Source organism: Bos indicus x Bos taurus, chromosome 21, assembly GCF_003369695.1.
Source record: "Bos indicus x Bos taurus breed Angus x Brahman F1 hybrid chromosome 21, Bos_hybrid_MaternalHap_v2.0, whole genome shotgun sequence".
In the NCBI taxonomy this organism is placed as follows: Eukaryota; Metazoa; Chordata; class Mammalia; order Artiodactyla; family Bovidae; genus Bos; species Bos indicus x Bos taurus.
Window position 1 is genome coordinate 25,649,280 of NC_040096.1, and position 22,295 is coordinate 25,671,574.

The 22,295-nt window shown below is 46.0% G+C and overlaps 1 protein-coding gene across 2 annotated transcripts in view; it reads left to right on the forward strand.

The window, feature by feature from the left end:
* Positions 1–22,083, forward strand: part of MINAR1 (membrane integral NOTCH2 associated receptor 1) — a 37,192-nt gene extending 15,109 nt beyond the window's left edge. The window contains exons 2-4 of one of the 2 annotated variants that reach the window (XM_027521583.1): positions 8,306–10,665; positions 12,588–12,842; positions 13,210–13,870. In XM_027521583.1, the coding sequence (XP_027377384.1) occupies positions 8,365–10,665; positions 12,588–12,842; positions 13,210–13,221 (2,568 nt within the window). In that variant the 5' untranslated portion in view covers positions 8,306–8,364 and the 3' untranslated portion in view covers positions 13,222–13,870. Of the gene's footprint in view, positions 1–8,305; positions 10,666–12,587; positions 12,843–13,209; positions 13,871–17,836 lie in introns of those variants that run through there. The other variant, XM_027521582.1, reaches the window with a different exon arrangement.
* Positions 22,084–22,295: the final 212 nt, after the last annotated feature.

Sequence of the window (22,295 nt, forward strand, 5' to 3'; positions counted from 1 at the left end):
TGCCAAATTGCTTAATGTTCACCAGACACTAATACATATAACCTCTTGATGAAAGTGAAAGAGGAGAGTGAAAAAGTTGGCTTAAAGCTCAACATTCAGAAAACGAAGATCATGGCATCTGGTCCCATCACTTCATGGGAAATAGATGGGGAAACAGTGGAAACAGTGTCAGACTTTATTTTTTTGGGCTCCAAAATCACTGCAGATGGTGACTGCAGCCATGAAATTAAAAGACGCTTACTCCTTGGAAGGAAAGTTATGACCAACCTAGATAGCATATTGAAAAGCAGAGACGTTACTTTGCCAACAAAGGTCCGTCTAGTCAAGGCTATGGTTTTTCCAGTGGTCATGTATGGATGTGAGAGTTGGACTGTGAAGAAAGCTGAGTGCTGAAGAATTGATGCTTTTGAACTGTGGTGTTGGAGAAGACTCTTGAGAGTCCCTTGGACTGCAAGGACATCCAACCAGTCCATTCTGAAGGAGATCAGCCCTGGGATTTCTTTGGAAGGAATGATGCTAAAGCTGAAACTCCAGTACTTTGGCCACCTCATGCGAAGAGTTGACTCATTGGAAAAGACTCTGATGCTGGGAGGGATTGGGGGCAGGAGGAGAAGGGGACGACAGAGGATGAGATGGCTGGATGGCATCACTGACTCGATGGACGTGAGTCTGAGTGAACTCCGGGAGTTGGTGATGGACAGGGAGGCCTGGCATGCTGTGATTCACGGGGTCACAAAGAGTCGGACACGATTGAGAAACTGAACTGAACTGAATACATATAACAAGAGGTAAATACTATTAACATTCCCCTTTTATAGCCGAGGAAACTGAGACAAAGAGAATTTGTTCAAGTCACACAGCTAGTAAGTGGAAGAGCTTTAATTTGAACTTGAGCAATTGAGCTCCAGAGCCTATGACCTTTAACTATTATGCCAATCTGCCCGTAAAAGCTACCAACTATATTCTGATTTGGTTTTGACTGATATTTTCTTATCCCATTGGCATACTTGCATCCTTCCTGTGACAGCATTTAGGTATGCCTGTTATAGGTAGCATTTGACTGCAGTTGTTTGTTTGTTTGTTTGTTTTAATTTTAAAAAATCCACTTGGAGAGTCACAGTCTCTTAACCAGTAAATTTTCATACTGTTCATACTGTTCACAGGGTTCTCAAGGCAAGAATACTGAAGGGGTTTGCCATCCCCTTATCCAGTGGACCACTTTTTTGTCAGGAAAAGGACCACGTTTCACTGGGAAAGATTGAGGGCAGGAGGAGAAGGGGAAAACAGAGGATGAGATGGTTAGGTGGCATTACTGACTTAATGAAAATGAGTTTGAGCAAATTCTGGGAGATGGTGAAGGACAGGGAATATTGGCATTTGCAGTCCCTAGGGTCACAAAGCAACCTAGTGACTTAGCAACTGAACAACAACAACAAAACCAGTAAATTTAACATGTTTACATTTATTCTGTATGATGTATTTGGAAACATTTCTGCCATCTTATTTGTAATTTTTACTTGCCCTCATTAGCAGTTTTGTGGAGGAAAACTGCCATGAAGGGAGAAAGGGGCCTTCTTTCAGTTAGAAATTTATTGCAGGTGACACAAGGGAGGTAGAAATTCCCATCCATAAATTTTAGATTCCTAGATGAATGCCTTCTTTTAATAGTTTCATTGAATCCAGAGTTTCACTGAATCACAGTAGCATCCATCATCCTGGGGAAAAAAAAATACAAAAATCCAAAACAACAAGCCAGGCCAATACCCAGATGCTGCAGAGAAATTCTCTCTGTCGTGCTTTTCATGAGCGTAAAGTGAGGACACTGTGCCCACACTGCATCTTGGCACATTATTTCAGTGTTAGAAAGATCAATATATCATTGCATCTTGGAAAACATTAATAAGAACACCTTATAACCAAGTTTCGCTCATCCAGCTCAAGGTTTGTATCATTAGTCCTCATCAGACTTTTGGAGTGGTTGGCAAAAGGGAAGATGAAAGCTTTAAGGGAGTTGGTGGAGATGAAATTCAGAGAGCTTGTCTTCTGTCCGAAGATTCATGTGGCTGTTCTGCAAGTTATAGTCCTAAATCATGTCCTTTTCTTCTTCTCTGTTTTGATCAACATCTGATGTCAACACTTTGAGCAGTTACAAATGCATAAGATTATGAAAAGGTGGACATTCATTTGAGCCTGGTAGACTGGACAGCTGCATTAGTCAAGCTGGAGCACAACATAAGAATCACACATGGCATCATGAGGGAGTGGGGAAAAGTCCAGAATCTGGTTCCAGCCCTTTCTGAAGCTGTAGATGTGTAGTGGAAATAGCCATGTGTCTGGAGATGGAAAAGCCTGGAGTTCTTCTCCTGGCTGTGTGTATACAGGAGGAGTTGCAGACAAGAGAATGTGGGCCCCAGTCTGTGCATCCCGTGAGCAAATGCTCATCTGAGCTGCAGGTCCGGCCCTTCTGGCACTGTCGCTGCTCCCAGCTTCCACTGCCCACAGAATCAAGTCCAGACACCTAGCCCAGATTGAGCATCCTGCCTTCTCTGGATGCTCCCCTGCTTATCCTGACCACATAGACAGACTCTACCATGTCACCCCTTCATGCCTCTGCCCTCTGCCTTGGAATCTTCCCTCTGTCTCCTTCCTCCAGACCATCACACACCCTCCCCTCTCCAGTCTTCAAGGCCATTGCCGATGGTGCCTCCTTGGGAAAACGCCTTTCCCAGTGGCTGCGACTCATCTCACTCTCCCGAGGTCCCCAGCCTCTGGTTTCTGCTTCTCTGAGGCCTGACAGTTTCTACACAGACACTTGTGAAAATGGCAAGGTGTCAGGAGCCCTGTGACCTGGGGCTGATTATGCCACTAGCTCTCCATGTAGTTTTGAAAAATGATGGTTGCTTGCTAAGTTGCTTCAGTCGTGTCCGACTCTGTGCGACCCCATAGACGGCAGCCCACCAGGCTCCCCCGTCCCTGGGATTCTCCAGGCAAGAACACTGGAGTGGATTGCCATTTCCTTCTCCAATGCATGAAAATGAAAAGCGAAGTCGCTCAGTCATGTCCGACTCTTCGTGACCGCACGGACTGAAGCCTACCAGGCTCCTCTGCCCATGGGATTTTCCAGGCAAGAGTACTAGAGTGGGGTGCCATTGCCTTCTCCGGAAAAATGATGATGCTCAGCCCTATTTTCCAGTCTGTAAGGGGGAGGGGCTTGGCCTGGGGCTCACCGTGGTCCCTTGCTCAGTGTACATACTATTGCTCAGATGACTTGTATGTATGAATGTGTGTGAATGCATGAATGTGTCTCTGTGTGTGTCTCTGGGTGTGAACATGTGTGAGTATGTGAGTGTGTCTGTGAGTATATGTATCTATGTGAATGTGAGTGTATGAGTGTGTCTCTGTGTGTCAACATGTATGATTGTATGAGTGTATCTGTATGAATGTGTGTTGAGTGTCTTGGGTGTGTGTCTCTGTGTGAATGTGTGTGAGTATATGGGTGTGTCTGTGTGAATGTGTGTCTATTAGCATATGTCTCTGTGTGTGAACATGTATGAGAGTGTCTGTATGAATGTGTGTGAGTGTATGAATGTGTCTGTGTATCTCTGTGTGTGAACATGTATGAGTGTGTGTGTGAGTGTATGAGTCTGTCTGTGTGTGTCTCTATGTGTATGTCTCCGTGTGCACACACATGTGCACCTGTGCACCTTCCACGGCAGATTCGCTTAGCCCCCGGAGATCTTGGGCTGATATTTCCTCCTTGCTCTGTCATTGCTAAGAGAAGCATCAAAGATCCAGCATTCAGCAAATTTGGCTTCAGACCTGGCATTTCCTTCTCCCTCTGGCCTCATTTCCGTCATCCTCCCGCACAGGTGTCTGAGTGGTGGTGCTGCACTCTCCAGGCTGCTGTGGACATTCTGTGTGAAGCCCCAGCACATAGTAGGTGGTCTGGCTGCAGTACCCGTCCTGCTCAGCACCCCACCACCACCAATTCACTTCTGTCCCTTGGCAGTGATGCTTTCCCTCCTCCTGGCACAAGACAGAGCCTGCTACTCTGCCCATAGCATCCTCAGCCCAGGCTGTGGTCCATTTGGGCCCCAGGCAGCTCACATTCCCTCCCCTCTCTTCAGTTTCCTCATCTGCTAAATGGGAGCACTCTTTCCACACCGCAGAGCTGTTTTGTGACCTGAGGAGGTAGCTGCCAGGGACTGTGTGCTGCAAGCCAGATCCTATTGCACTGTCACAGAGCCTAGAAATTGTTTTTCCATTGGCCTCTCTTTTGCTCCTTATTCCTCTCTGGCATTCATTGGCACATTGTAGAAAATCTACATGGGTTTCTCTGTGGTGATTAATCATCTTAAGCACACAGCAGGCATGTGTCCATTGGCACAGGGGCACCTGCCTACCCTGCCAGCCGTTCATAATCCCCTAAATTTCAGTCTTAATAGAAAACAAGTCAGGTTTAGACAGATCCCACTTATGTTGCCTTTATTCACTTCAGGAGATGCTGGGGCTTGATTTTCCAAGTTCTTATTTGACCTGGGATTAGTAAAATTTTCACCACAGAAAGTAGAATAGAAAGTTGAGACAGTCTCGCAGGAAAGTGGGGTCTTGGGTTTGGGGGAGGTCCATGGGGTTGGACTGCAAGTCCAGCTCTGAGGATCCTTGCTCCCGCTTGCTACTTGCAGGGCTCTGAACTTGTTTGCTGGTCTGTCAGAAACTGATAGTGAAAGAAGCCTCCTAAGACTGTTACAAGAATTCTAGAAATCTTTGAAATAATTCTAGAATTTCTGAAAGTGCTTTGTGTCCCCTGTATATAAAATCTGATGTGCCTGAGTTGTAATTGCTCTTCCCTCAGTATTTATATTCATTTGTCCTCTGCTCAAGTTTCTGTGCTTGTTTTCTTGAAGACTGAGCTTGGCAGGTTGTCCCCACCTGGAACAAACCAGAACATCCTGACACACAGCACTCTCATCAGACGAAGTGGGCAGATGGGGCAGGGAAGGAGAGCTGTGTGGGAAGATGGGGGTTTCCCTGTGACTTGTTCTGGGCAGGAGCAGAGCCTCTCAGGGCTCAGCTACCTTTTCCATACAAGAAAATCCAGGCCACTCATCTCTGCATGTCCCTGCAGACGTTCATGGAGAGAGGGTATAGATTCTCATTGGGAGCACTGCCTTCAGGATGGAGAGAGAACCCGTGGTCCAGAGCAGCTGAAAGTTAACCCCTATAAAAAACACTGTTCCCCTAGAAAACAGGCTCTGTGTGTGTGCTCTCAGTTGTGTCCCACTCTTTGTGACCCCGTGGACTGTAACCCATCAGGCTCCTCTGTCTGTGGGATTTCCCAGGCAGGAATACTGGAGTGGGTTGCCGTTTCCTTCTCCAGGGAATCTTCCTGACCCAGGGATTGAATCCATGTCTCTTGCCTCTCCTGCACTGGCAGGTGGATTCTTTATCACTAGCTCCACTTGGGAAGCTCTGTGGCTGTGTATGGGCCAAGTCAACTTGACAATCTATAAGTCAGTCGTCAAAATGCCTTTGCTAAGTAGTGACTGGCAAGGTTCCCATGTGTAATTTGATATTTCCTTATAAATCTCAGAAATTGGGTCCAAATTTATCCATGAGAAGTTCACTTTCTCTTGTAATGCTTTGTTAAGCTTTTGGCTTGATGTTTTTCATTTTTCCATCCGAGTTCATTAATGGAGATTTTTCTTTCCACTTCAAAATAAGATTAATTATTGTTTGTATGTGTGTGTCCTAAATCGCTTCAGCCATGTCTGACTCTTTGCAACCCTATGGACTGTAGCTCTCCAGGCTCCTCTGTCCATGGGATTTTCCAGGCAAGAATACTGGGGTGGGTTGCCATGCCCTCGTATAGGGAATCTTCCTGACCCAGGGATCGAACCCGCGTCTCTTAACGTCTCCTGTGTTGATTTGGTGATGGCAAAAGATAATGTGTGGTCATGGTAGGAATTTTGGAAAAGAAGGAAAATAATGAAGAAAATATTAATGTTACCTATAAAAAATAAGAACTGTCATTGAATGGGAAGGGATATGAGGGACTTTGGGGGCAATGGGAACATTCTAGATCTTATAGAGGTTTTGCTTTTAACACGGGCACACACATTTGTTACAACTTCAGCAAATACACACAAATTTTGTACATGTCATTGTATGTAAATCTTATTAATAAAAGAGAAACTGTAAACAATTATTGGACTTAGGTTAATTATAGGCACAGTGAAATCTTTAGGAGGAGGTGCACAAATGTTTGCAATTTGTTTTGAAGTGCATTTAAAAAAATAAGATGGCTTCATGAAGGGTAGATGGATAGATAAGTGATAAAGCAAATATAGTAAAATGTTAATGGTGGAATCCAGATGGTGGTTATATGAGTGTTCACTGTAAAATTCTTTCAACTTCCCTGTATGTTTGAAAATTTGCATAATAAAATATTGAGAAACAAAGATGACTAATTCAGAATGAAAATCTATATTTGCAATCCAAAGGTAACAGCCATTAACATTTTAGTGTATATTATTTTCTTTCAGTTTCATTTCCAAGAAGATATAATTTTATATAATTAAGATCTTACTATAGATACAGATTCATTTTTACATTTTCACTCAGAATGTCATTCCTCAGTTTTCTTTTGTCATCAAAAGTCTCCAATGTGTAATTTTATAATTAAGATGTAATTTACATAAGTAAAATTCACACGTTTTAGCACACAGTTCTGTGAGTTTTGACAAATGCAGAGAGACATGTAACCACCACTCCAATCGAGATGTGAAAGAGCTCCATCATCCAGAATGGAGTTTTGTCTACACCTTGCCATTTCGCCTACACCTAGCTTCACATCCAGTGTCTGGCAACCACGGATCTGTTTTTCAGAATATAATAAAAATGGAACCGTATAATAAGAGGGGCTTCCCTGGTGGCTCAGTTGGTAAAGAATCTGCCTGTAGTGAAGGAGGTTCGGGTTCAATCCCGGAGTCAGGAAGATCCCCTGGAGGAGGAAATGGCAACCCACTCCAGTATCCTTGCCTGGGAAATCCCATGGACAGAGGAGCCTGGCAGGCTACAGTCCATGGAATCACAAGAGTTGAACATGACTTAGCGACAAAATCACCATATGCTAGGTAGCCTTTCGAGTCTGGCTTCTTTCATTCAAGCACCATATATTTCAGATTCATTCATGTCATTTACTACATATATTAGTAATTTGTACCTTTTTATTGATGAGTTCACATTCACTTGTCACTTTCATGCATTGGAGAAGGACATGGCAACCCACTCCAGTGTTCTTGCATGGAGAATCCCAGGGACAGGGGAGCCTGGTGGGCTGATGTCTATGGGGTCGCACAGAGTTGGACACGACTGAAGCGACTTAGCAGCAGTAGCAGCAGCAGTATTCCATTGTAAGGATATACATGAATGTAATTTATTTACTTTGGGGCTGCCCTGGGTCATTGTTGCTGTGCACAGGCTTTCTCTAGTTGCAGTGAGCAGGGTCTATTCTGCATTGTGGTGCACCGGCTTCTCATGCAGTAACGCCTCTTGTTGCTGAGCACAGTCTCTAGGGCATGGGGGCTCACTAGTTGTGGTGTGAGGGCTTAGTTGCTCCACAGCATGTGGAATCTTCCCGTACCAGGGATCTAACCTGTATCCCCTGCATTGATAGGAGGATTCTTATCCACTATACCACCAGGGAAGTCCTACATTAATGTAATTTTAATGTTTGTAAAAAATCACTGTATATCGTAACCTGCTTTATTTATGCATTACCCTAATATTCGGATATTTAAGATGTTTTATTTTTCACTATTGTTACCATATAATGAGCATCTTTTTATGATTGTAACTATTTAAAAGAATATTCTAGGAGGGCATAGTTGATTTGCAATGTTGTGTTTCAGGTGTACAGCAAAGTGAATCAGTTGCACATATACACAGTGAACATTTTTATGCAAAATCAAAGTCATTCTTAATTTCTTTAGGTAGATTCCTTTAGTCATTCATAATTTATTTAGGTAGTTCCCCAGAAAGTTGAAAGCCTTTGCCCAGCATCTAAGTGCTAATCAGTAGGTTAAGATGAAAATCTAGATTTCCCAGTTTCCATGTCCAATGTTCCTTGGAAGGGAATTATGACGTGGTATTTATAAATATTTTTAAAGCATTTACAACATTTCTAAGTATTAAAAAGTCTTTCCTTGCATTTCTTTATGTGGTTCAGGACCAGCTTGACTTAAAACTCCACTGATGTTTCTAATCCTCTTTTCCCCTCCCTACTATTTTTCCATATTATCAGTCCCACAGAACTGACTTGAAGTTTCCAGTGTCGCCAGCTAGCCTGTAAAATTCTAAGCCATGGAGACCAACCAGGAAACGTCCCTCTTCTTGGTGAAGATCTTGGAGGAATTAGACAGCAAGCAAAATACTGTCTCCTACCAGGACCTCTGCAAATCCCTGTGCGCCCGCTTTGATCTGTCCCAGCTCGCCAAACTGCGAAGCGTGCTCTTCTATACGGCCTGTCTTGACCCCAACTTCCCAGCCACGTTATTCAAAGACAAGATGAAATGCGCTGTAAACAACCAGCAGTCCAAGAAAATCATGGTGGCCGCGGACATCGTGACCATATTCAACCTGATCCAGATGAATGGGGGTGCCGCCAAGGAGAAGCTGCCAGGAGGCCGGCAGAAGATGCGCAAGAAAGATGCCTCTTTTGACTCGTGCCGCTCAGACACGGAGATCTGCAGTGCAGCCGAGTGTGAGCCCCTCAACTGTGAGCTGAGTGACCGGCCTTTCAGCCGGGGCTACCCCACCCGCCAGTCATCCAAGTGCAGAAAGGTGGACTGCAAGGACTGCCCGCAGTTCATTCCTGCCTCTGAACCCAACTTCCTGCTGGGGGTCAGCAAAGATGTGAAAAACCGGGCAGCTTCCCTGGACAGGCTGCAGGCTCTGGCCCCATACTCCGTGGCCAGCCCTCAGCCCTGCGAGATGCAGAGAACCTACTTCCCCATGAACCTCGAGAGCGAGTCCATGTCTGATCAGGACTCCCTGCCTCTCCCCCAGGGCATCAAGCAGACCTTCATCTCCAACGACGAGCCCTTCGTGGTCCAGTCCTGTGTCCAGAAAAGGAACATCTTCAAAGAGGACTTTCACAATCTGATGGCTGTGTCCCCTGGGTTGGCCAGCCCAGCCAACAAGGCTGAGGGTGAGCACAGGAAATCCCAGGGCCGCAAGGAGTCCCACAAGACGCCCTTCCCCCATCACAGCTTTGAGATGCCCTACAGCAGCCAGTACCTGAACCCCGAGTACTCCCCGGTTCCTGACAAGAGGCGGGCAAAGCATGAGAGCTTAGATGACCTTCAGGCCTCCACATATTTTGGGCCCACTCCAGTGATGGGGCCCCAGGAGGCCCGGCGCTGTCCTGGCAAAACAGGCAAGCAGACCCCCTGGCCGGCCAAAAGCTGGAGCCTCAACACCGAAGAAGTTCCTGACTTTGAACGTTCCTTTTTCAACAGAAACCCCTCCGAGGAGAAGCTCCGTTATCCAAATTCCAATAGTCAGACACCCAACTTCCCAACCCCGGACAGATGCCCCGCTTACCTGACACCACAGGATCAACAGCCCATCCTCCCAGTCGGCTACTCAGCAAAGCCCAATGGGCTCAAATCTAAAGAGATTCCATCCCCTGTGGACCTGGAGAAGCATGAACCAGTCAAAAAGTTTAAAGACAAGAGCATCAGCTGTACCAGTGGGCAGCTGAGCTCAGACACCAGCAGTGTGGGCACCCAGACTGACCTGCACGTTCTGGAGCCCAAAAAAGGCAAGGACCTGTGCACTCCCGGGCAGGGCAAGTACAGTGACCGGCATGCAGTGAAGCATTCCGATGATGATTCGGAGGTGGTCAGTGACGACATCAGCGACATCTTCCGGTTTCTTGACGACATGAGCATCAGTGGCTCAACGGGGGTCATGCAGTCATCCTGCTACAACAGCACAGGGTCCCTATCTCAGCTTCACAAGTCGGACTGTGACAGTTCGCCAGAGCACCACCTCACCAGAATCGCCAATGGGCTCCCCAGCAGCCAAGGGGAGAAGGGCAGCCGGCCAGAAAACAGCCACCACTCAGAAGAGGAGCTGAAGACCAGCGTGTGCAAGCTGGTGCTCAGGATCGGGGAGATTGAACGGAAGCTCGAGTCACTATCGGGTGTGCGTGAGGAGATCTCCCAGGTCCTGGGCAAGCTCAATAAACTAGACCAGAAGATGCAGCAGCCCGAGAAGGTAAGCGTGCAGATAGACCTCAATTCTCTGACCAGTGAGGCTCCATCTGATGAGAGCGCCTCGCCCCGGATGTTCCGTGCCCACAAGGGTGCCCATGGGCCCAAGCTGGAGAATACGGCTGACTGGTGCTGCTCAGATGCCAGTGGGAGCAACAGCGAAAGCCTTCGTGTCCAGGCCTTAAAAAAAAGCCTCTTCACCAGGCCGTCTTCCAGGTCCCTGACAGAGGAGAACAGTGCCACAGAATCCAAGATTGCCAGCATCTCCAACTCACCCAGGGACTGGCGCACCATCACTTACTCCAACCGCATGGGCATCAGTGAGGAGGAGATCAAAGAGCGAGGTCCTGGAGACAGTAAAGACTGGCATCGGAAGTCTAAAGAGGTAATGCCCACTTAAGGTCACATAACTGGGTGCCAGCTTTGTTGTTTTTCTCAGTGTTTAGTTGCTCAGTCATGTCTGATTCTATTTGGCTCCATGGACTGTAGCCTGCCAGGCTCTTCTGTCTATAGGATTCTCCAGACAAGAATACTGGAGGGGGTTGCCATTCCTTTCTCCAGGGAATCTTCCCAGCCCAGGGATCGAACCTGGGTCTCCGGCATTGCAGGTAGATTCTTTACCTCTATGCCACCAGGGAAGCCCCGACACTGGAAAAGATTGAAGACAAAAAGATAACGGGGTGGCAGAGGATGAGATGGCTGGCTAGCCCCCAGAATTAAGGCCTCTTAATTCAAAAGCCTCTGAAAGCTTCCCAGGGGCTTCTTGCTGGTCTCTGATTTCCCTCCTTTAGTCATCTTTGTGCAGAGTAGATACCAGCTTTTATTTTTAAACTATCTTAGGTATACATATGAACTGCCAGATTAGAACACAAGCAGCTCCTTGGTAGGAGCAGTGGGGGCAAGTGTGGGCAGTGGGTAACTTTCCAGGTCAGAAAAGCTTGCTTGCATTATGTACTCAGTTGTGTCCAACTCTTTGCAACCCTCTGGACTGTAGCCCACCAGGCTCCTCTGTCATGGGATTCTCCAGGCAAGAATATTGGACTGGGTACCTATTCCCTTCTCCAGGGAATCTTCCCAACCCAGGGATTGAACCCATATTTCTTACATCTCCTGCACTGGCAGGCAGGTTCTTTGCCACTGGCACCACCTGAGAAACCCCATAGTGTTTGTATCCATCCCTTTTATAAAGCTTGGAGCGCCTTCTCCTTAGTGGTGTGACTTAGTGATCAGGATAGTCCTCTGCCCTTGAGGAACTCACAGTCCAGTGGAGGAGACAGTCAGACAGACAGACAGGCCATTATAGTTCAGTGGGACAGTGCTGGCTGTGAGCTCCGTACACAGTCTGAAGGGGTCTCATAGGTGGGCACTGACCTGGTCTTGGTGGGTCAGGGAGTGCTTCCTGGAGGAAGTGACATGTGTGTGGAGATCTGAGGGCCTGAAGTTAGAAGGTATCAGAAGGCCTGGGTTATAACAGGGTTCATGGAGAGCAGAGCCCCGGGTTCATAACTAGGGACTGAGAGCATCAGTGATGCCAGCGGTGTCAGGCAGGTTCCTGCCTCCACACTGTGATCCAGACCGTTCCCTGTCTTGGAGGCTGAGCAGATGTTCCTGAAAACCAGTGGAGGCTCTCACCATGTCCTTTCCGACTTGGCTTCCTCCATCCAAAGAAGCAGTGTGTCATCCATGGTTTCGGCCAGTTCCTTGGGGAAAATACCCGTATCTTTTACTCCTCAGGACCAGGTAGAAATTGGTAATAGAAAGAGGGGGCAGGGACTTCCCTGGTGGTCCACTGGTTAAGATTGCGCTTCCAATGCAAGTGGCATGGGTTCGATCCCTGGTTGGGGAGCTAAGATTTTGTCATACCACATAGTGTGGCAGAAATAAAGAAGGAAGGGAAGAAAGAGGGGGCGGCACTGTGCAGTGGTTAAGCAAGGCTTTTCTGAAGCCAGATGCTAAATTTAAATTCCGGCTCCCTGCCATTAGCAGCTGTGCTCCCTGGGGTAAATTACTGAGTCTTTCTGGTCTCCTTTTGCTTACCAGAATAATGTGTGTTAATAGTAGTAGTCATGGCATGAAGATTAGATAAAATCGTCTCTCTCTGGCACAGAAATGTTGGGTCGTATGAGTAGTATTAATGTCGTAAGCTTTTCCTAGTAAATGTCCCCCGGTACAGGCAATCTTATTTGCTCATGAATAACTGCATGTTGCTACCTGAGCAGCACCTAGTGATGAAAAGCTGGGGTCTGCCCAGTGTGACATCTGACCACATCTGTGTGGCCTCCCGGACTTCTCTGTGCCCCTCTGCAGGCAGACAGGCAGTACGACATCCCCCCTCAGCACCGCCTGCCCAAGCAGCCCAAGGACGGCTTCCTGGTGGAGCAGGTGTTCAGCCCTCACCCCTACCCCGCCTCTCTCAAGGCCCACATGAAGAGCAACCCTCTGTACACGGACATGCGGCTCACGGAGCTGGCAGAGGTGAAGCGGGGCCAGCCTTCCTGGACCATCGAGGAGTATGCACGCAATTCGGGTGACAAGGGCAAGCTGACAGCCCTGGACCTGCAGGTGAGCCTCTCTGCCCAGGGTGGGGTGAGGTAGGGGAAGCCTGGCCACACCCCGGTGGATGCAGAAATGGATGAAGGATGCCCTAGCCACTCACTCCCTCCCCTTCAGCCCCCTTGGTCCCCACCATGGAACACCGAACATGAATACATCATAAGGCAGAGATGTGTAACCAGGGGATTGCTATGTTGCTTATTGGCTTGTAAACATTTAGCAACAGGAATGCTTCATTGGTGGACTGACCTTGGGCATCAATTTGCTAACGTTGCATTTAAGACTCCGTACCAAGTGCAGATTCTCATGCTTGCTCCTAAGACCTGATCCCAACTGGTTAATGGAACACAAGCCTGATTTCTCCTTCCACATGTAGCCCGTGGGATAAGCATGTTTGTGGGAGCCAAGCTATGGATTATGTTTCCGTATGGAGCAGCCCCAGGTAAGCGCCACCCCTGGAAACTCTGTGAATGCAGTTGTGGCTAGAGGGTGTGTTTGCTGTTCCACCACAGGCAGGGCTGGGTTTCGGTCACGCTTGCATCTTGGTGGTTCCATCCACGCTGCGTCTATCTGTGTGTCTGCATCATCTTGGGAGCAGGGAAGCACCTTGCCTTCACCTGCTGGTTAGATCTGTGGGCAGCGAGGTTCATTGTCTTATTGCTGCCAGTCACGTATGTCCAGGTCCCTGAATGTCCCCACCACTTAAAGGGCAGCTGGGGAGATGCTGGTGGAGGCTGGTATGGCAAGGTATCCCTTGACATTGCCTTGCTCTGAAGCCAAGAGTCTGCAGGAGGGCCAGTACGGTGGTGAGAAAAGGAATGTGTTTTCCCACAGTGGAGGTTCTCATCCACTTTGCTGTGCAGCCTGGAACATTCACCTGTTTGAGCTGTGGTCCCCTCACCTGTTAACTCTCCATGATAACTTCTAATTTGTGGTGGTGGTGTGAGACATGAGAAGAATGTATTTCAAGTACCTGGCATTAATCAGGGACTGAAAAGGTATTTAGGCTGATGAAAGGATGCTGAAATCAATCAACTCCGTATGGTGTTTTTTTTTTTAATTATTTATAATATATATAATTATTTATAAATGTATTTTTGGCTGTGCTGGGTCCTTGCTGCACAGGCTTTTCTTCAGTTGTGGTGAGCGGGGGTTACTCTCTAGCTGTGGTGTACAGGCTTCTCATCGTGGTGGCTTTTCTTGTTGTGGAACCTTAAGTCAAGGGTTTGCAGGTTTCAGTAGTTGAGATGGGTGGGCTTTAGAGCACAGGCTCAATAGTTGTGGCACACAGGCTCAGTTGCTCCGCACACATGGGATCTTCCCGAACCAGGGATTGAACCCACTTCTCCTGCATTAGCAGGTGGATTCTTTGCCATTGAGACACGAGGGAAGCCCCTGTGTGGTGCTTTTTTTACCACAGTCTCTCAGTGGCCTGCAGGCAGGAGTGATGATGTTCATCTCAAGCAGGTAAATGAGGAAATCAAGGCCCGAGAAACTCAAGAACTTGCTGCAGGTCCGACAAGTCTGAATTCCTGTCGGACTCTCCAGCAGTAATACTTCTGTTCTTTCATCTTATGTTGCCTCGTCACCATTTCATTTTTCTGGTGATGAGAGTATAGTGGGGCTTCGTGTCACTAAAGTGACCGCAATGACATTGGTTTATGTTGGTGCCTAACTGACAGCAGTTATGGGGAGGAGCATCTCCGGCCAAATCCTGAGAGTCAGGCGGGTGGTGCTATCAGGATGACCCTGGAGATATCGTGGCCCCTGTCCCCTCCCGCACCTTATGTCCGCATGCCTGCTGCTTATCATTTGACCCTTCAGGCCACGTCCTCTCCTGTCACCATCCTGCTGGCAAGCAGGCTATATAGGATTCTTTTCTCCTGGAGGTGGTCCTAACACTTTGCTGTGGGTACCACACTGTGCTCTGTGAGTATTAGGATGCCACGAATCAGGGAAGACTTGGAGGTATGAATGGCTCACCTGGAGGAATAATCAGTGTCTCACCAGTATCATGGGATGACCTTGACATGGTCAGATTAACTGAATGAATCATAGATTGAGAAACATCTTTTTAACGTCTGGAAGGCTGAGTCTGAGAGAATTGCTCTTACAGATATATGTGATTTTGAAGTGGCAATATTTATAAGCACTAACGGTGAAATTATAAAAAGTTGAAGATCTTTAGAGAGCTTCAGGTGACATCACTTAAAAAAGCAGAGGATAATATATCTAATCTCACAAAATGTAAGACAGCAAGGAGTTTCATAGCCTTTCGAGGGTGTTTGCAGCAAAGTAGAATAGGTATCAGAAACTTGGTAAAGGCAGAAAGGCACCACCCTCCTTGTTTCCATCACTTTGCAGAGATCCAGGTACTGTCTTAGGGCAGCCTCAGCATCTGGACCATCTTCTTGCTGTCTCTTGGCTTCGAGATATAAATTCACCAGCAATGGCGCCTTGAGGATACGTCAAAGATACCATTTCCATTTCCAGTGTTCAGCAGGTGCAATTGTCAATCAAAGATGCTCCCTGAGTCCTGGGAAACCTTGGCATCACCTCTCTGCTACTGGGTGTCATGAGAGCTTACAGTTATTGAAAAAACTAATTACAAATAGTTTATTTCACTGACTGAATCGCAGTGCATAAAGCATATCTATTCAGGAAAGGGCTTCCCGGTTGGCTCAATGATAAAGAATCTGCCTGCCAATGCAGGAGACATGGGTTCTATCCCTGGGTTGGGAAGATCCTGTGAAAGAGGAAATGGCAACCTACTCCAGTATTCTTGCCTGGGAAATCCCATGGATGGAGGAGCCTGGCAGGCTACAGTCCATGGGGTCACAAAAGAATGGGACATGCCTTAGTGACTAAACAACTGAATAGACTAGAACAAAGGTTGGCAAACTCTCCTCTAAAGGGCCAGAGAGTAACTACCTTAAGACCCAGAAGTCCTTACAATCTCTGTCATCACAACTGCTCAGTTCAGTTCAGTCTCTCAGTCGTGTCCGACTCTTTGCGACCCAATGGACTGCAGCACCCTAGGCTTCAACTGCTCAGCTCTGCCCATGATAGTCTTGAGCAGCCATGGACAATTTGTGTTAAATAAATGACTGGACATGGTTGTGTTTTGATAAAACATTCTCTTTTGATGCTGCGATTTGAATTTCCTATGATTTTCACGTATCCCTGACTGTTGTTTTTCTTTTCTTTTTTTTTCAGTGATTAAAAAATGTGAGGACCATTCTTAACTTGTACACTGTACAGAGGCAGGTGTTGGGCTGAATTTAGCTCCTGGGCTGGTGTCTGCTGGCCCCAGTACTAGAAGGCCATTAGCAGCAGGAGAGCAATAGAGATGCCAGAGGGGTCCACGGCGTATGGACTGTCAGCATCCCATCAGGAAGCAGCTGGTGGACTCATGGAAGGATGGGAATGGGAGGAGGGGGCTGTTGGCATCAGTGTAGGTGGGGTTTAAAGCCCAGCAAGCACCCAGGGACCAGCATCGGTGAGAGGCTGATGCTGCCCTTGGATCTGAAGGCCCAGAGATGGGAGCTATTTATGAAACCCACCAGGACCCACAGCTGTGAAAGCAGGTGCCAGATAGAAATGTAGTCCATCAGAGACGGAGCCTGAGGACTGGTGCTCCACCAACTGAACCCACCAGTGTGTATGTTAGTCACTCAGTCATGTTGGACTCTTTGTGGCCCCCATGGACTGTAGCCTGCCAGGCTCCTGTGTCCATGGGATTCTCCAGGCAAGAATACTGGAGTGGTTAGCCATTTCCTTCTCTGGGGATCTTCCTGGCCTAGGGATCGAACCCACATCTCCTGCATTGCAGGCAGATTCTTTACCATCTGAGCCACCAGGGGACCCACCAGGGATGCGTCCATATGGACCAAGACCTGGGGGGACCACAGAAAGGTGGAGAAGAACAGAGAACTGCTCTGGAAGGACAGCTGGAGAATGACTAACGTGGATGAGAAAATCATCAATATTCCAATAACCTAGAACCACTGAGGGTTTTTTTTTTTTTTTTTTAAGTTTTGGAAGTATTTGTTTTGTAATCCTCTGTGTGTGTGTGTACATAATTTGTAACACACCCATCTTTATCAACATTGACCAATCTGAGAACATCTTCAAAATGGATATTTTGCTTGTGTTTCAGAGATTTAGGAGACCTCAACTTGGAATTGCAATGTGTTGCCGCTTTTATGTGCCACTCACATTATTAAATGCTTGCTGTAAAATGAGAACACTGCTTCTCTTTATGGAAATAGATTATAGCCATCCATGGAGAACAGGATTCATGGGCAACACAGGTTAAATACGATATTTCTCTCACAGACAATCGTTAATCTCAGGAGGCCAGGAGACAAAATGTCAGGGAGGGGCCTCCCACTGGGGATGCTGCACCTGGCCTGGGGGTGGTCTGCCGACAGTCTGTAGACCTGGCCTTTGAGCAGTGGCCTGACCTGCTCAGACAGATGTTTGAGATGGAAATATTTTATGTTTTGTTTGAGCTGCTTCTGTGGGACATGCCTTTGATTTTTCAGTAGAGGCTTTTTCTGAAGAACTGGGAAGTGAATCAGAGTAATAGAACAGCCTTGCTTCAAACAGCTCTGTTCTTAGGGACTGTAAGTGGAGAATATCTGTCAGTGACCCTCCCTGCTTCCCCGACAGTGAGGCCAGCCCGTTCTTGGCTGTGCGCCCTTGAAGTGTAGACTCTTGCTTATCTCGGCCCTGTTTTGCTTGTCCCCAGAAAACCTCTGGGTTTTCCTGTGTTGAGACCATCATGACCTTTGTAGTAAGAGGGGGAAGGTGCAATCTGGGGTGTGCAGGACACTGAGTCCTTGGTGGTCCATCTCAGGAGGAGCTGGTGGGCAGCTTGGACACCACTGCCAACTGCAGACAGCTTCAAGGTGCTTCAAGCACCAGCTGAGATGCTTCAAGGGTGATGAACCTGTTTACAAATATTCACCATCTTTCTAACATCTTCTCTTCACTTTTAGACTCAAGAATCTTTAAATCCAAACAACTTAGAGTACTGGATGGAAGACATTTATACTCCGGGCTACGACTCGTTGCTAAAACGGAAAGAAGCTGAATTCAGACGAGCCAAGGTCTGCAAGATAGCGGCTCTGATTGCTGCGGCTGCATGCACAGTCATTCTGGTGATCGTTGTGCCCATCTGCACGATGAAATCATGAGCTGCTGGAGGCGATGTTGCCAATGGCTCGTGACCTCTGACATCTTTCTCTGTAGTCTAAAATCACGTGGCAGGTCAGGCACCACTTGTTAAAACAGGAATCATGGAGGCTTTTCTGCAAATGCTGATGATGGTCTTCGGAAAATATTCATTCTAGAAAGATGTCTACCTACCTATTAGCTTTGACTTAATGACACAGATGAATTTTAAGAAGTGCAATATCTTTTCCTACCGAAAGAATGTAATGGATGACCAGTAGATACAAACTGAATTCCAGGAAAAAAAAAAAAAAAGGAAGAGGAAGATTAATTGGTTGGATTCTTTCCATTTCATGGTGGAGAATATGCTATAGAGGAGATGGTTAATACATACTTCTTTAAAGGAAAGCTAAGAGAGAGCAATATGAGAAAGAAAAGCCTGGGTTCTCTCTTCCTTAATGTTCCTAGACCATAGCAGGTGAAGTAACAGGGTATGTTTCCATAGGGGGTTACTGTTTACTTCTCTGCTGACTGTAATCAAGGGCTACTGACTTTTCATACTTGCCCTTCTGTCATCATGATGCTCTTTGTTGGAGATCTTCATGGAAACATTCCGGACCTTCTTCCTGGTGCCCAGGGTAGGAAGGTACTGGACTGCCAAGTCAGCCATGGCATAAAGTGACCTCTCTGCTTAATAGGCCAAGGTCTTCAGGCTAGGAGACCTTCCAGTGGCCACCCCAAGCCATGGGAGGGCTGCTCACTAATGATGTATGCTCAACATCTGAAAGTCAAGGTATCCCAAAGGACCTCCCATCCTTGCCTTGGTGTGTGGGTCATCTCCTCCATCTTCTATCTCCTGGTAGTACGGATACTCCACCTTTTACCATGAGTTGATTTTGGAACTTGTCCTTGTGCCTTGAAGAGTAGAGACAATGGCAGAACTTTGACCTTCCAACTATAAACCGTGGTTGCTGTGCACCAATAATACCAGCCATTTCCAATGGCTTTAAAAAGATTTTGAAAGCTTGTTGATAATATGATAAAGGCTCTGAGGTGTTCTCAACTACTCCAGCATCTACTCCATAGTTTCAAATATTTGTCAGCAGTGCAAAAAAATAATTATCTATTTAACCGTTTATCTATCTATATGTCTATCTAAATACCTGATTTTGGTTTATTGTCTTCTCTGTTAATTAACTTGAGAGCAAGATTTCTCCCGTGTAAGGAAGCCATTGTCATTCATGAGAATTTGATCTCAGTTTCCACCTGTTGAATGGTGCTTTGACATGAATGGACAGAAAGAATCCTGTTCAGTGTCAGATCCTAATGTCTTGTTATAGGATAAAGAAAAACAATGGACAAAAACTAGCTACCTTAGTTCTTCCGAAAACAAAGTGGAATATAAATAAACGGTAGTAAGAATCCTGTCACTCCAGTGAAAGAAAAGTGAAATTGTTAATCACTCAGCTACATCCAACTCTGGGATCCCATAGACTCTAGCCCGCCAGGCTCCTCTGTCCATGGAATTCTCCAGGCAAGAATACTGGAGTGGGTGGCCATTCCTTCTCCAGGGGATCTTCCTGACCCAGGGATTGAACCCAGGTCTCCAGCATTGCAGGCAGATTCTTTACTGTCTGAGCCTCCAGGGAAGCCTGATGATAGAATAAATTCCTAAAAGGGAGTTTTGGGAAGCATCTCAGATTTTAAAGCAATAGAAATTCAGCATCCATCCTAAAATCTTCCAAATACTGCTTAGCTTGCTGTGTCTAATTCTCTTGTTCCCCCAAAGGGGAGTCAGAACATTTTGTGTTGTTAATAAATATAGGATGGATGCTCTCATCTGTAGTAAACCTTCGTTTTTAGAGGTCTTCATGTTCTCTATTTATAGTCTCATGTTTATGTATAGATTTTCAGCTAGGTGACTGAAATTTAAGCCTTAGTATGGAAACCTGAGGATTTATAATTGAAAATGAAAAATATATTAATATATATTACTGTCTATTGTCAGAATTTAGTCTTTTGGTGCTCTGTTTTGGGTTGGGCACATTAAATAAGGTTGTTTCTTTCAGCCCAAAGGGGATTCTAGATTAATACCCTCTGGAGTTGTGGGTTCCCAAGTCTCCTCCCAATCTATACCACTCAAGAAAACACCCTAGCCCTGACGCTCTCCCCTTTATCACAGGTTAAGCCATGAGAACAGCAGAGGTAGGTAGGTTGCCAACCTCTTGCCCTGTGATTTGCAGAGAAGTGGAGATGCAGTCACCCAGGCTAAGAAAAATTTGTCAAATCCCATTCGGACTCCTCCGTTTGCCAGGTAGGATCACGCCGGATCGACCAAACCACTATGGCCACTGCCCTTGGGTGAGTTTCTTCTTAAAGGGCCCTCTTTGGGCCACGTGCCTAGCTCCCTGGGGAGGGCGTGAGTATAAGCACCCTCCCAATGCATAGAAGTGAAGAATTTTCTCCTACACTTTTCATATCTGGGAAGGTAGTCAAAGAAATTTAGTCTTGCTCTAAGTCCAGCATAGCTTTAAAATTCAGCTCCACTCATTGCTGCATCATGGAAACATCCAGACCTGGTCACCCCCCTGGGAGACCACACAACCATGACCCCCAGGCAAGGGGGTTTCCTCTGGAAAGCGATTGTCCTTAGCTTGGTAGCTCTGAGTCTGGTGTCAAGTTATGCACTTTTGCCATGGCGTGAAGCCTGATGGATGCTTGGAGTCTTGGGGTCTAGAGAATGTGAAGTTCATAGTTGGCTTCTTTCTCTCCATTGATCCCAAGCTTGTTACACTTTCTTTCTCTGGACCTCTAGACTCACTCCAGCTCCTCCATCCCTCTGTTTGCAGAAAGGGTCAAGACCAGAGTCTGGATGGGAATGAAGCATCTACCTATTCCTCTAAAATTTGCCTCTCATCTCCTGCTGCTATGAGCTCCCTGTGGGCGACCTAGGGTCAGGCCTGACTTCTGTAGTAGGCAACAGCCTCTACCACCATATCTGGCATATTCTGATGAAGTACCATTTCTTGTGCCTAAACTGAATATCATTATATTATCAAAATTCACTTCGGTTCTCTTGCATTTTAAAGAAATGAACCATCGGACATTATCAAGGGATTATTTTAAAATTAGATCTCTTTATCCAAATAAAGTCATAATCATCACATCCTCATTTTCAGTCTGAATTTGCTCTGAACATAGCCTTGCAGAGAAGCAAAGAGTATTTCCCAGCTCACAGTTTTCAGATATTTTACGCCAGTACCTTCTTTAAATGGAAAATATAGTAAAGCAAATCATACTTGTATCACCCGTTACTAGCTGATCATAAATTGTTAGTATTTTAGGGCATGCAGCTATGTGGTTTGTATCTGCAAGGCTGGCTTAATAGATGTGCTGAAAGTCACTGTTTGGAACCTGCATAAGCTCTGATACCCTTATTGTAATCAAGGCAGTGCTGTCTTTGTTTATAGTTTATCAGTTTAAGAGCACGGCACCTCCTTTTTCTTAAAAAAAGCTCTGCCGAGAATACACAATTCTGTTAAGTCGTATAAAAATGTGTGAACGTTGAAATCCAACCTGTTTCATATTATAACCAGCCTGCAAGAAGATTGTGCTCAATTGTGTGAATACCAAATCAGAGTATACTGTATATTGTACATTGGAAATTTGTATTTAAAGGCAACAATGTTAATAATAGTTGGTATAACAGGGGAAAAGGGTATTCGATATTTATTAATAAGGAGAAATGCAACAAACTTCCTTATTTATGCCTTATGAATAAAGGGGTATGAAATATTAGGTGAAGTTTTATGTGCACGACTCTGAACTTTAGAGTCTAAAGGAGTGGGGATCCTCGAAGGCAGGGACTGTCTTTTCTATGTTTGTTCTAAGCTCTCAGCGCACTCTTGGTGCTTGATCAATGTTATATAATACCAATAACTAAGCACATTTTTAGATCTTTTTTCAAATGGCTTGTGTAAAATTTGGTTAACGTATAATGGTTGGTTTGAAGCTATCATGTAAAATCTGCCTCTCCAAATATAATCGAGAATAAACTGGAAATGATGAAGTAGCATGCTGTGGGGTTTTGTTATATGCATGAATTATAAGCAGTTAATTTCATGCACAAATCATACGTGACTGGCTGGATGCTTTTTCACAAATGGAACACATTCATGTAATTAGCATCCTGATTAAAAAAAAAAAAAAACAGGACATACAAGCACCCCAGAAACCTCCCTCAAGCCCCCTTCCAGTAAAAATCTCACAAAGAAGAATGACTAT